General features: G+C 44.1%; 1 protein-coding gene across 1 annotated transcript in view; it reads left to right on the forward strand.

Annotated features, from left to right (window-relative positions):
• The window catches only part of THADA (THADA armadillo repeat containing), a 445,161-nt gene that overhangs the window by 324,257 nt on the left and 105,618 nt on the right, over nucleotides 1–15,286 (forward strand). Inside the window, exon 31 of the mRNA XM_036750973.1 lies at nucleotides 14,738–14,832. Within this exon, the coding sequence (XP_036606868.1) occupies nucleotides 14,738–14,832 (95 nt within the window). The remainder of the gene's footprint in view (nucleotides 1–14,737; nucleotides 14,833–15,286) is intronic.

The raw sequence follows: 15,286 nt of genomic DNA on the forward strand, positions 1-15,286 counted from the left end.
AATTGGTCATTAATCAAGTGTTTAATGGGCACTGACTCTGTCTAATTAGCTAGACACTCAGCAAAAGCATGAGATATGGTCCCTCCCTATGAGAAGCTTCCAGTACAGTTTGAGAGACAAGCTTCAGTCCTTAGAAACATTTGGTGAACAAGGCAGTGTAGAATCATTCATTGTAAAGTACAGACGATACATGCAATAGTTCAGAAAGGGGAAGAGACTTTTGTGTATCGAGACATAACAGTAGGCCTCAGTATATGAGCCATTCCTTATACATATGAATAGGATTTGGATGAGCAGAGAGACGATGGGCAGAAAGGGAGCATTCCCAGTCTGGAGGCTAGCATAGACATGGGTAACCTGTACAAAAATTAAGGATAATCCTGAAGCTGAGCTGATAACAGGATTCAGGTCTCCATTATCCTATACAGAGAGTATGATAAAGTGGGGACAAGCTCTGGAGACAGAAGTGACTTTCAGGATCTTGTAGTTCAGTCCCTCCATTTTATAAATGAAGAATCCAAGCCACAAGGAAGCCAAATGGCTTGCTCAAGGTCAGATAGCTGATTAATGGGCTCAGACCCAGCACTATCTCCACTGTGCCCAAAGTTGTGGTTTTTTGTTGTTGTTAAGTTGTTTTGGTTGTGTCCAACTCTTCGTGACCCCATTTGGGGGCTTCTTGCAAAGGTACTGGAGTGGTTTGCCATTTCCTTCTCCAGCTCATTTTACAGATGAGGAAACTCAGGCAAACAGGGTTAAGTGACTTGCCTGAGGTAACACAGCTAGGAAGTATCTGAGGCCAAATTTGGATTCAGGGAAATGAGTCTGCCTGACTCTGGGCCCAGTACTCCATCCACTGTGCCACCTAGCTGCCCTATGTCCTAGGATCACGGCACAAAGAAGAAATTCAATATGATGTGTTTATGGGACGGTGAGGAGACTGTCTTGGCTGGAACAAAAGATCTGTGTTGGGAAGTAATGGGGAAACATATTAGCTTTGAATGATAGGGAGAGGAATTTGGACTTGACAGTGGTGATTGGGATCATTAAGACAGCGGGCTCATGATACTTCTCTTTGTCCAAAGATAAAATGACCTGATATGAAGGGGAGAGCAGTAGGCCAGACTTTCCTGGATGAACAGATCGTTTGTTATCTGGCTACAGAAGAGGTGATCTGAAAGGTTTGTGAAATCTTTCCAGCCAGGAGTAAGCTCATGATCGTGGCTCCTAAGGAGGAGTCCGCAAGGTCTCCGTCCCTATCCATCTGGAATAATGAATGTGACAGCTGCCTGTGTGTTGGACTGTATGACTCCTGTTCTCGATGGAATTGCTTGAAGATCAGTGGTTTCCCACATCCCGGATGTGAACAGATTAGCAGGGGTCATCTCAGGATCAAGTCTGGACCCAGCACCTTTCAGGGCCAGACCGCAACACGACTGTCCAGAAGCAATAGTGCCATTGGTATCCCCAGTTACACGTCCTATGCCCTGCCCTGACTGCTAAGAATTCCTCACTGTAGTCCCTGCCCCACTCTGCCCAGAATACTGTATAACTGTCAGCCGTCATTGTTATTACTAATCTCTGTCTCAGTTCCTGAGGAACTTGCTCGCTGTGAGGTACCAGCTACCTAATCTCACCACTTACACCATGCCGACGAGAATAGCTCCATTCGCCTAAGCATCTTAGAGATTATGAAGGTGCATCTCCCACCAAGCCTGCAAAGGAAGTGACCAGAAATTATTTGAAAAGCGGAGAGATGAAGTAAGTGGCAGAGTCCAAATCAAACCCAGAACTCCCGATTCCATATTGTGTTCATTCTTTTTGAACCATGCTGTCTTTGCAGAACACTGATGGGTTCATGTACCACCCCTCCCCGGTAACATAGTTGTATTTCAGCACTTATCTTCTGGTAACAGTGGAAGGAATGAGTGATGGGAGGGATTTGGGCTGATAGGGGAGATAGTTGGTATCCAAGGGACCTTTCAGCACCCCTCACATCTTACCATGAAAGCGGCTTTGTTCCATATGTGCCTGCTCTTGGGGCCGCCCCCTTGCCACTCTCATCCACAGAGGGTGCGCTCTCAGATGCCAGACGACCAGGACCCAGGGATGGGACCCTGGGAATCCACCCCAGTCAGTAACCAGTGACAACTCTAATGATTCTAGCACCTCATCCTTAACCAAATCTCTTTCCTCTCAACAACCCTGTGAGGAAGGTAGTATAGCCATGCTTATCTTCATTTCACAGATTAAAAGTCAGAAGAATTAAGGACTTGCCCCGGTTCACACAGGGCCCACCTGCAAAACCAGGTCTTCAGACTCCAAGTCTCTTGCTATTTTCTTTCCCAAAATGAGACTACCTCCCTGGCCAGGAGCCATCACTGTGTTGAGTTTGGTTTTCTTTGAAGGAGCTGCTTCCCTGATATACATGCCCCGAGGTGATGCCCACACCTCAGGCTCCCCCTTACTCTGCCTCCTCCCTATTTGTATTGGCAGCACGAAATTCAGTGTTGTTGGGATCTAATGGAAATAGCCTGCAGGAGAAGTCAGGAGACCTAGATAGACTCTAATGAGCACTGTGCCACTCATTGACTATGTGACTTTGGGCATTTCACCTCCTCCCTCTCCTGTGTCTCCTGATCTATCAAATGGAGGTAATCTATAGACTCATGTGTGGATTGATAAGTACCTTAGAAATCATCTAATCTAGTGGTATCAAACTCAAAAAGAAATTAATTCCTGTAGGCTACATAATGATATAGAAAACCACAGATTAACATTATCTATGTTGTATGATATTTTGTATTTTGTTAAACATTTTCCAGTTACATTTTAATCTGGTTCATGCACTTGGGAGCTTGGCAGGCTGCTTTTGGCCGGTGGGCCATGGGTTCAACACCTCTGATCTTGCCCTGTGCCTTCATTTGACGGGTGAGAAAGCTGAGACCTGCCTGTGACTCAGTACATTTAGTGGCTGAGATCTGAGACCAGAACTAAAGTTTCTTAACTCCCATTTTTCCTGTCCCACAATGCTGCTTATCTGTCTCAGAGGTGTGATAAAGATCCAGTCTGATAATGCTGAAAAAGTAAAAGTCAAAAGTATATGTAAAGATGTATAATTTATTGCATTGCTTGCCTTCTCAATGGATAGGGGAGAGACTAGAGGGAGGGAGAGAATTTGGAACTCAAAATTTTTTAATGAATGTTAAAATAAATTAATAAAGTATAATTATTTTTAAGTATATGTGAAGAGCTGTTACCACTTAATAGAGATTTAAGCCTACTGGACCCTCCCAACTAGCATTAACTTAGGATATGCCTAGAAATTCTCTTGGTACAGCCATATCCTGCTGAAGGTTTAGGACTTTGGCCTAAGTGATTTTTCCAGGATGCGCCTAAACCAGCCTGGGCTCTTGGAACATCTGAAGGGCTAGTAGGGCTCTGTAGAGTAAGGCCACCTCATAGGGCAAGAAAGTTAGCAGTCATTTAAGGAAAAGTTTCTAGAATATGAGGCCCCATTTTAAAAATTAAGAGTGGCAAGCTGTGTTGTAGAAAGAGGCCTGGACTAGAAGTCAGGAGCACTGGAATTTGACAGATATGTCATGGTGGAAAGATCAGTGTCCTGGGAGTCAGAAGACCTTTGGCCTAGCTCTTCTACTGACTGTGTGACCTTAGAGAAGTCATCTTACTTCCCTGGACCTCACTTGGTGAATGGAACAACAATCCTTACTATACCTATCTCTCTAGGTTGGTGTGAGACTCTAATGAGATAATAGATAGGATTGAAAAAACGCAATTTGCTACGCAAATATAAAACATTAGCAGTAACAGTTCTAATTAATGTCTGTATTTTACTTAATGCAAGCTTCTATGAAAGCACAGGTCCACGTTTCCTGTTTTAAAAAATTAAGTCAGATATTTTCAATGATCAAAAAAGTCTATCCCCTTCCCCCCAAAAAAGAAAAAAAAATCTTTGTAACAAATATATGAAATTCAAATATAACAGAATCAGAGCAAATTCCTGCATCGGACATGTCTAAAAAATGCGTCTCATTCTGCCCTCTGGGTCTGCCTTCTCTGTCAGGAGGTGGGTAGCATGCTTTATCATCAGTCCTCTGGAATCTTGGAGAGTCCATGCGTTGATCTGAGCTCTTAGGTCTAGTCACTTTTGCTTCTACCTATGTCACTCTGAATCAGTTCATACAAGTCTTCCCAGGTCTTTCTGAAACTATCTCATTATTTCTTATAGCACAGTATTCCATTATATTCCATCACATTCATAGACTGTAATTTGCCCATCCATTCCCCAGTAAATGGACTTCTCCTTAGTTTCCAGTTCTTTGTCACTGAATATAATAATAAAAAAGAGCTGCTATAAATATTTTGGGGACCTTTTCCCTCTCTCTCTTTGATCTCTTTGGGGTACAAGTATTCTACCCTCATTGCAATATGGCAGCAAGATGTGGAGCCGTCTGTGAAGATGTGTTACACACAGAACATGAAATGGAGAGTCACGTACACATGAACAGGCTATAACATGTAACTCATGAAGGACTCTGATGAAGGACAAGAGTCATTAAGGAGTCATATGGCAGGAAGATGAGATGACTGGTCCTATGGGCAAGAACAAGAGATAACAACAGGGCATCCAGTGTGTTCCACTGGTACCCTTGAGATATCAGGAGAAACTGAGGGAGGCCTCCAGTCTGTTGGGCAGATTCTTTGTGGCGAACCTTTGGGTGAACATGGACAAGAGTCTCATGGGATGGGCAAGCCTGAATAGGTTGTGATCTTCCTCGTTGCAGAGAACTTCTGAATCAACAAGAGAACATTTATTTGGGTATATTAAAGTATTTGCTAAGTTTAATGTTCCCACATAGACTATCTCCATATGAGCAAGGTAGCTCTTCATCGCTCAAGTGGTAAAATCTTCAGCATGATCAGGTCTGTATAACACAGAATTAGCCAGTTCTTTCAGTCTTGTCTGGTTCTGGGTGCCTTATAGAAGCTCATCCTTTGTTCCAAAGATTCGCTTTCCAACCAGTTGTGTTTGGGTCTTGTTGCTGTAGCCTTTGTCTCCAGAATACCTGGATTATTCTAGTGCCAGCCTTGCCTCTGATGCACTGTGATTTGGGGCAGGTGACGGTATCCCTATATCTCAGTTTCCCCAGATGTAAAAATCAGGATGTTACCAATCTACTTTCCATCTTGGGAATGTTTCTAACTCATTGAGTCAGAAGAAATTCTTTGGAAATTAAAACCATATAAATGCTAGTAATAATTATTTATTGGACCTCAGTTTCCTCATCTGTAAAATACAGAGGTTGCATTGGATGATCTTTCATGCCCCTTCCAATTCTAATTTCTATGACTATTTAACATCATCACCACCATTTCCTGGGCTAGTTACTGATATAGGCTATTTGCTATGATTTTAGAAACTAAAATCTCATATCTTAAATCTGTTTTAACTACTAAACTTCAGTTTCTAGAAGTGTTCATTCCCCTCACTCCCTATATCTTTCATTACATTCTGGGGTGTGTTGGTGGGGTAGGTTTAAAAGAGAGGCCTCTGTTAGCATTGCATGTTATAACCCCAAATACATATGTACTGTGCCCTGAACTATACAATAAAAGTTTTCATGGATGCCTCTTTTCTCCCATAATACCCAGCACATAACCTATTAAGTTATTAACTAGCAGTTTCTCTGGCAACGTATTAAATTATATATTCAAACATGCCACTGGGGCAGGGGGGGGAGGGGTAACCATGCATCTTTCATAAAAGGAATAAAAAACATACACCCACCAGAATGCTTTCCCCAGGCTTTGAACAAATCCTGAGCCCCACACAAAGTTTCTTTCTCATCATTCCCTGCACATAGCTTGAGCATTAACACATTAATGAGAAAAAGATGCCTAATAGGAAGACGAGAAAACGTGGAGGCCTCTGGAGGTGGGGGTGGGGGGAAGCTTGTAAAATGACTTTCGATGTAAGGCAGATGAGCTTCAGCAGCCTTAACAAGGGGCCAGGAAAGCCATTGCTTGACCTTCTTCCGCTGAGCACCAGGGCAGCAAGGAACCACAGTGGAAGAGAGACCAGCCATCCTGATTTGGACCCCCAGCACCTATTCCTACCCTTCCAGACTGGGGTCAGTGCTCATCAGACAATTTGCCGAGGGAACTAGGATAGGACGTTCTGTCCTCTCCCATGTCAGAGACCCTCAGTAATGTGGCCAAAGTCCAAACCTAGTAGCAGTCAATGGAACAGTGAGCATGGCTTCAATTTAAAATGAGAAACACTGGGCTGGGGTGGAAGCAATGGGAAGAGGGAGGGTATGCTCACACCTGAATGTGTACATAACTTACTGGGCATACATTTTGAATTTACTTTTCTGTGCACATGTAGTTCCTCCCCCCTTTTAGAATGTAAACCTCTACGAGAGGTTTTGTGTCTCTGTATCCCCAGCACCAAGTAGGGTACGGGACATGTAGTAGCTTACTGAATTGAACTGTGTACATTCAAAATCCAAACCCAGATGAGCGAGTCTCATTTTGTCCTGAGTTTTGCACTTTTGCTCTAGAGGCAGAGTCAAAGTATAGGATCAGTCCAAGGCAACCACCCACCTTGTGCATTCTGACACAAAACTGAAACAACTGACGGCATTGAAATTGAAATTTTGGCATGGTGGTGGTGGTGAGCAACTCCATAAATTGTGTGTGTGTGCGCACGTGCTCACACACACACACACACACACACACACACACACACACACCAACTCCCCACCATCACCTTATAATTTCAACACTGACAATACATGTATACACACACGCGCACACACATATACATACACATACTCACTCTAACTCACAGAACACTTGACATTTTTAGACACATCTGTTGTTTCTCAGTAGGATTCCCTTTGATAGCTGCTGAGCTTGAGGCTAATGGTTCGACTTTAAATCAGAATCAGAGCATTTAGATTTATTTCATTTACACTTGGAAATTTACATACCTTCATGTGGGGTGTCTCCAAAGAGAATCCCCCAGTGCCCCTGACCTTAGCAGCTCCTCGTTTTATAACCAAATGCAGGAAGAGGCTGCAAATGGGTTTCTTGACTATGCCTAATTCAGAGGCTGAACCCGCCTAAGGGTGCAAAACTATGGAAGTATCTGAGCAATTAGACAGAGGTCCTAAGTATTTTGTTGTTGTCGTTTATCCTTGTCTTGACTTGCTAGTGAATCGGATTTAAGTGAGGAGAGCTGTGCAAAGCCTCACCCCCTCCTCTGGAACCCTCTGGGTCCAATGTCATGATATAGATCAGGATGACTGGAGATGGCCCCCATGCAGTGGGAGACCTTGGCCTTTTGGAGGTGGGGTCTTGCCTAGGTCTCAGTTTGTTTGAGGCAATACCCATTTAGTGATTAAAGCAAGTCAGGGACTGTCAGATAGCTTAGTGAGGCTGCTTTTAGAGGGATAATAAAGAAAGGCATGGGGGAAGAGTTGAAGTCTAAATTTTGAACAAAGGATAGTATTGTAGCTTGGCAGATCCCTAGTGAATTATTAATTCATTCATTGGTTCATACTTTGATAACACACTGGCTACCTGTAGCCACAGCTGAAAATCTTGGGGGATGCTAGAGGAGGGCTGTGAGCACGGGGTTCCCATTCCTTTTGCTGGGCCTGTTCCTCTTCCAGAATGGAGCCCTTCTTCCTCCAGAGAGACACCAAGTCTCTGGCCCACAGGGGTGGGAATCATAGCTCTCCACTGTGGCTCAGGTATCATTGGGGTTTCCCAAATAGGAACCTTTTGGCCACATCCTTGTCTCTTCAGTGATTCTGTAGAAAAGAACATATTGTATAAGCTCATGTAGGGGCACTCCAATGTTCTGCAACCCATGACTGCGAGCCCTGATCCCTCATGGCATCTATCACCAGGATGCCAGAGGTAATGGGAAATTCCCCCACGTCATTCAAGGCATCCCAAGTACTCTTGCCTCTGTTTGGACAGTGGAACCATTGTTTAGCTCCTTTAAGAGTCCCTACCATTCTCATAGGAGTGGAGGAGGAAAGCTGTTTTAATGAAATTAAGAGTTTTCCCAAAGCAGTGACTTGGCCACGTTCAAGTATAGCAGTATGTCTGACTTAAAAAGGAAAAAAATAATTGAAATATTTGCACACGTGGCTCCAAATGGAGCCTTCCCATTTTACCCAGATGAATGAGCTTCACCCTGTAAGGGGGGTGGTACTTGAAACACTTTCCTGAAGTCACTTTTATGTGCTGTTGTTATCTGATATACAACTTATCTGTAAAACACAAATAGTGTCTGATTGATTTCAAACGCTCTAAGTGTTCATTGCAGTGTGAGCAGTACTGGGATTGTTCATTCAGGGGATGGTGGGAAGGGGGCGTAGAGAAATCCCAATCCCCACCCCCACCCCCACTCATCCACCCAACCCTTAGATTTCAGTCTCCTATCTAGCTGGCCTCCTCTTCCCAGAAATTTCACTTCCGTTATCAAAGCAGATTGACAGGCCAAGAACATACCTCTGGCTCACCCCTAGCTCTTAAAGGACCATTTCCAAGTTAGAACAAACATGAGGGGTGGGAGTAAGGGGCAGGGAAGAGAGAGATAAGGGAAGAGGAGGGATGAGGGAGTAAAGGACAGAGGAGAGAAGGAGAAGGGGAGAAGGGTGTAGGGAGGAGGGGGAGAGAAAAACAGAGATGAGGGAGAGGGAGGGGGAGAGAGATATCAAGAAAGAAAGAGGAGATGGAACAAGAATGAGAATAAGAGAGAGGAAGAGAAAAAGATGGGGGAGGGAAGAAGGGAGGAAGAGAGGGAGGGGAGAAGGAGGGAAGGAGAGAAGAGGGCAGAGCCGCAGGCTTTCATACTCCAAGTTTACTTTAGCCATGAACTTTTCACACTGGAAGTAACTTTCACCCCTAAAGCCTCTCCCTCTGCCTGGCGTGTCCCCGCTCAGAGCCTCTGTCTTGAGGGCTATGCTCAGGCCAGCCTCTCTTCATTCCTCTCCAGGCTGCACTTGTGACTCTGTGGACTTTCTCTGTTGTACCCTTGAAGCTGGCATCCCCTTCTTCCTCTTTCCCCCCTTTCACGTGTTATCTTGCCCCTTTAGGTGTAAGCTGCTTGAAGGCAGGAGCTGTCTTTTTACTCCTGTTCACGTTCCCCTATTTAGCACGGTGCCTGGCACATAGTAAGTGCTTACTGAATGCTCGTTGATTTGACCTAACCCATTTTACAAGCATGGTCAGAAGGAAGGCCAGTTCTGTGATTCTACCACGGCTCCCCGCTATCCCAGGGGGTGGAACCCTAAATGATTGGCCTTGGATCAGAATTTCTTCCAGAGCCAGATTGGAAGCTGGGATCATCTATGGTCCCCAGAGTTCCTCGTTTTTTCCTGGAATCGGACGCAGCTGTTTTTGAATGTGCTTTTCAATGTCCAGTTGGCTGCATTGGGCTGCCCTGACCCTGTTGATATTGCTGTATGAGCAGCCATAGCAGACCTAGTTGCAATCCTACAAAGTTGGAAGGGCTGCCAGGACATGTCCATTCTGGGGAAAACGTAGGGAAAACCAGCCTGACAAAACGCTGCTGATTGCTTAGTCTGTGCGTCCAGTACCTAAAGTCATATGAGCTTCCCAGTGGCTTTCCCCTCTTGTTCTGTGCAAGGGTCATGATAGTTGAGGGAGTGAAAGGTGTAACCATGTGTATTTTAATGTCTGCCAGTGAATGACTCTGTGGACTGATAAACACAATGGATCTCGTACAGCAGCAAGCATACATGACTCAGTGGAGGGGAGCTCTTTAAGAAGGGAAGCAGGAAGTAAATTACTGCACTTTACATGACCCCACTGCATGAAACTCTGCCTAATTCTTCCACCCTATTTCTTCCATCTTATCTCTTCTCTTAGACAACATACAACCCCAAGTCTGCTTGGTCTCTATGCTGTTTCCTCATGGTCATACTCATTCTGGCCTCCAAGCCTTTGTTTTTGCCCCTCTTGGCATGCTCTTCTCCTGCTCTATTGTTCTAAATTTACTCATCTTCAAGCCCTCAGCCTAAGTCCCAGTCTCTTTATCACATCTCTCCTCACTAGTCCTGTCTACACTTGTCTGTACCTTCCTGCAGACTAGAGAAGACATTATTTATGTGTCTTATCGTGCCATGTAACATTTAGTGTTATATCATCCTCCATTTGGTTTGTATGTTTTTAATGTGACCTCCCTAGGGGCAAAAACTACATGTTTACCTGCACCTGTATTCCCTAAAACATCAAGCATAGATTGTTGGCATAAAATAGGCCTTAGTGAAGTTTATGGCAGATTCATCCCAGAAATGACCTCCGTGTTACTTTTTCCCAAATAGCATAGTCATTGTGTGATGTCTACCAATAAAATGATGTTTGACAAATTTGGAGCGTTATGGATGATAGAGATGTGGCAGGAAGCCAGAAGTGGGAAAACTAAAGCAAGACTGGAAGCAGGTTGGGGTCCAGTGTGGGAGAGGATGGACCATAAAAAATGTCAGTGCAGAAGTGGAAGGGGTGTTGGAAGCCAAAAAATTCCCCACCACTTCTGCTTGAAGACTTCCAATGAGGAGGAACCACTTCCTCCCTAGACAGCTCCTTCCACTTTTATTCAGATGTAAAAGTTAGGAAGCTTTTGCAGACATAGAGATACGAAATAGCATGGGTAACTCCCAGGTGAGGAAAAACCCTGTAACAATACAGGCCAGCACTTTTTCCCTCAACTTACAGTCTTAGAGAGTTGCCTAGATTAGGTGACTTGCCCAGGGTCACAAAGCCAACATGTGTCGAAGGCAGGACTTGAACCAGGATATTCCTAGTTCAGAGGCTAGTTCTGTATTCACTACACCACACTACCTCTCTGATTAAAAAGACCAAATTTGCCTGTTTGCCTCGCTCCTTGTTCATCTTCTGAGATCAGACGGTAAGTCCACACTTTAAGTTCCTTAAAGACAGTTATCATATGCCTCCTGGGTCTACTTTTCTCCAGTTTAAACATCTCTCTTTGCTTTAGCTGAGCTTTTAGTCATAGATTCAGAGTCCTTCATTCCCCATCCTAGTTCCCCTCTTCTCAACACTTGCCAGCTTATGCATCCCTCTCAAACTGGGTTGCTCAGAACTGAACACAACATCTCAGATGTGGTCTGACCAGAGAATGTGCCATCTTATTCCTGGAAGCTATTCCTCTCTTAATGAAGCCGAAGATTGCATTAGCTTTTTGGTTGCCACACCACCCTGCTGCTGTTGAGTGTGCGATACGCTAAAACCCCGAGGTTTTTTTTTTTTTCAGCAAACTGCCATCCATCCACGAGTCCCCTGAGCATTTCTTGTAGAGTGGATTTTTCAAATCCAAGTATAAAGTTTTACATTTATCTTTTTAGAATTTCATTTATTGGATTTGACCCAAGGCTCTAGCCTGTAACGATCTTTCTAGATATTGACCCTCTCATTCAGTGTCTTATCAGTCTCTCCCAGTTTGATTAGCATGCCTTCTAGCTGGAGAAAGTCATTAAACTGCCAACTGGGTCCACTGCAAATGTGTTACATCATCTCAACTGGGCTCTCACCGCAGCAGGACAGTCCTTTTCCATCTCCCTAATCCATTAGCTATCCCACCCGCCAAGCAACTATTTTATCCTTCTTTGAGTCTCTCAGGGTACCCCTTCTCCCATCCTCCCAGCTAAGGAACTTGCCTCATAATTCACAGAAAAAAAAAAGACACCATTTGGAGAGAGCTTCCTCTTCTCCCCACCTCTTCATCTCACATTACTCAGATATTTTCCCCAGCTATCTCCTCCTTCACCCCCATGTCAAGCAAAAAACTTGTCCCTTCACTTTGCTAAGGCTCCCCTCTCTCCATGCATCCTGGATCCCATGCCCTCCATGTATTTTCCAACAGATTGCCTCTTCTATCATCTTTATTCTCTCCCTAATCTTCAGTTTCTCGCTGTAACTGGCTTCTTCCCGGCTACCTACATGTTCGTGTGTCCCTTGTCCTTAAAATAACCCTCACTTGGTCCAGCCATCCCCACTGGCTCTGGGCCTGGATCTCTCCCCCCCTTCTCAGTTAAGGTCTTTGAGAAAGCTATCTGCCCTCAGTGCCTGCACTTCCCCTCTGCAGTCTGGTTTCAGACACCATTCAGCTGAAGCTGCCCTTTCCAAAGTGACTGGCGATCTCCTGATTGCCAGTTGCCTTTGTACTCCCACCTTATCCTTCTTGACCTCTGCAGCGTTTGACCCTCTCCATTCCCTTCTTTCTAGTCTATGTTGTCATGACGCTGCTTTCAGGTTCTCCTTCCATCTCACTTGATGTCTCATCCGTTCCCATGGATTCCACACAGATGATTCCTGAGTCTGTATACCCAGTCCTAATCTCTCTCCTGAGCTCCGGTTTCACCTCACCAGCTGCCTCTTGTCCATCTCAAATTGGACGTCTCGTAGGTAGCTCAAATTCAACATGTCCAAAACTACTCATCCCCTTTCCCCCAAAACCCACCCCTCTTCTCGACTTCCTGATTACCATTGAGGGCGCCTCCCTCTTCCTGTCCCCCAGACTCTCAACTTTGCCTCCCCCGCATCCAATCTATTGACAAGTCCTGTCATTTCTGCCTTCACATCTCTCATGTATTCATCCCCTTTCTGCCCAGTCACACAGCTGCCACTATAGTGCAAGCCCTCATTATCTCTGAACTAATTCCAAAGCTGGACTATTATAATAGTTGGGTGGTGCTGTGGATAGAGCACTGGGCCTGGAGTCAGGAAAACCTGAGTTCAAATCCAACCCTAGACACTTATTAGCTGTGTGACCTTAGACAAGGCACAAAACCTCATGTCTGCCTCAGTTTCCTCAACGATGAAATGTTAATAATAACAGCACCTACCTCCCAGGGTTGTTATGGACTTAGGCACAGCGCAGCACATAGTAGGTGCTTAATGAGTGCTTATTTCCTTCCCCTTCCCTTTCTGCCTCCTTCACAGCTGGAACAATACTGTAGTCTTCTGGTTGTTCTCCCTGCTTCATATCTTCATTTCCACCCTACACATAGCTATCAGAGTGATTTTCCTAAAGCACAAGTCTGACCATGTCACCCTTCTACTCTATAAACTCCAGTGGCTCCCTATTACCTCCATGATCAAATATAAAATGCTCTGCTTGACATTTAAAGCCCTTCCCAACCTGGACCAATCCAACCTTCCCAGCTTTTTATATTCTCAGCTCCCTCTGAGTATTCTCTGACCCAGCTGATGATCTTATTCCTCCGACACAGTCGGCGTTCTCCCAAAATTATAGCTTTGCATTCATCTCCCCTACCTAGAATGTTCACCTTTGTCTCCCGGCATCCCTGGCTCCCTTTAAGACACAGACCAAATCCCACCTTCTGCAAGAGGCCTTTCCCATTTCCTCCTAACTGCTAATGCCTTCTCTATAATTGCCTTCTGTGTACTGTGCATATATTTTGCATGTACAGAGTGCACAACAAAGAAGGAACCTTGTTTTTTCTTTACTTTTTTTTTTTTTTTTTTTGTATCTCAAGGGCTCAGCACAGTGTGAATGCTTGTTAACTGACTGACTGATCTTGGCTTTACTCTTTTTGTCAGCAAAAATGATATGCAGCACAAGGCCAAGACCAGATCACTATACCCTCCATGGGAGATCTCCCACCAAGATGACACTGAGGTATTAATGACCACCAGTTCTGTATTCATCTAGTTGCATTATTGTGTAGTTCAGAAGTGTTGAACGCATAGCCCACAACACTCCTGAGTGCAGGCCAAACCAGCTTGAAATGTAATTAGGAAATATTTAAAATAAATCAATTAATAAAAAATATATAATAAACACATGTGGTTTTTCTAAGTCAATATGTGGTCTGCAGGGATCCTTATGTATAGTTTTAGTGGCCCCTGTTTCTCTTTTAAGTGTGATACCACTGGTCTAGTTCACATCTCTCCATCTTTACCATAGAATCTGGTGGTCAAAATAGAGACAGAGAAGGCCCAGATCATAGTGTTCAAAGCCAGACAGTGGAGAGGAAGCCAGACTGTCTGGATGACAGACTTGAGACCAGGCGTAGGCTTTTGACCTCTTATTGTTAGTATGGTCTGAGTCTTGGAATTAAGGGCCTTCATCCTCAGTTTCTGGCTTCTTGCAAGGAAATTTTGCTTCTTCCTTGTCCATCTAGGACACAAAGTCTGAGGCAAGTTAATCTCTATTGTATAGTTCAAGGGGTAAAATTGGTTGCCCTATTTATTTTTTAAAATCCGCTTATTTAAAAAACCAACAACATTTGGCCCCCATTTTTTTAATTTCTTGCATTTGTTTGCTGTTTAGCTCATTATTTTAAACCCATAGTTATGGTTTGCCGCATGTCAGTATACTTTTTTTCTCTAAAATGTCAGACAGGGATTTGTCATGGCCAGTTTGGGGTTTTTCCAGAAATCACCCATTTTTACTGAGTGTGTTTTTCTTCTCTTTGTTTTGTGACAAAGATAGTATGGATGTGGTATGGTCCTTTTATTTTTTGCTATTTGTTATTTGGCCACAGCTCAGAGCTCTTATGTTAGCCCTATGTCTTCCTTTGATTCCTTCCTCAGGTGCCGGAGACGTACGACTGGCACTCTTCACAATTACCACTATGGCCCACAGGTACTTAGGATGGGTTTATTTACCTACTGTCCTTTCACTTTCCAGGCAGAATCCTTGTTTGGTGACCAGAGCTGCCTGTATTGATATTCTCATCCTACTGACTCGCTGCTTTGACAAAGCCCCAAAGGGAAGCCAGCCAGGTATGACTCATCAGATGTATTTTGCAACACTATTTGGAATCTTTACAGGATTTGCATCCCATTTTGGATTCCATGCCATGTGTGGGGGTTTTGTGTTGTTCCTCCACCCAGCTGCTTTTTTTGAGTCTAACCACACATCACATGAAAGAGGGTCATTTCTATTATTCCTCCATTGAGATACCTCTCAAGAAAACCAACGGATGCTAAAAGTTTCTATTTCATTCTTATTCAGCCCTTTGGGCAAGAGTATGGACCTAGACTTTCTGTCTTTTAAAGGCTTTTCCTTGTAGGATATTTTCTTTGAAAGGGCATTTAGTTTTGCTATGTGGAGATAGGGAAGCTGTCTTCATTTAATACCATAGGCTAAATATTTAGTAATCTGTGTCAAAGTCCACCTCTGAAGTAATGCAAAGAATAATTGCTATCTGAAGGCCTTGGCTTCAGATATCTTTTC

The sequence above is a fragment of the Trichosurus vulpecula genome, chromosome 3 (genome assembly GCF_011100635.1).
Source record: "Trichosurus vulpecula isolate mTriVul1 chromosome 3, mTriVul1.pri, whole genome shotgun sequence".
In the NCBI taxonomy this organism is placed as follows: Eukaryota; Metazoa; Chordata; class Mammalia; order Diprotodontia; family Phalangeridae; genus Trichosurus; species Trichosurus vulpecula.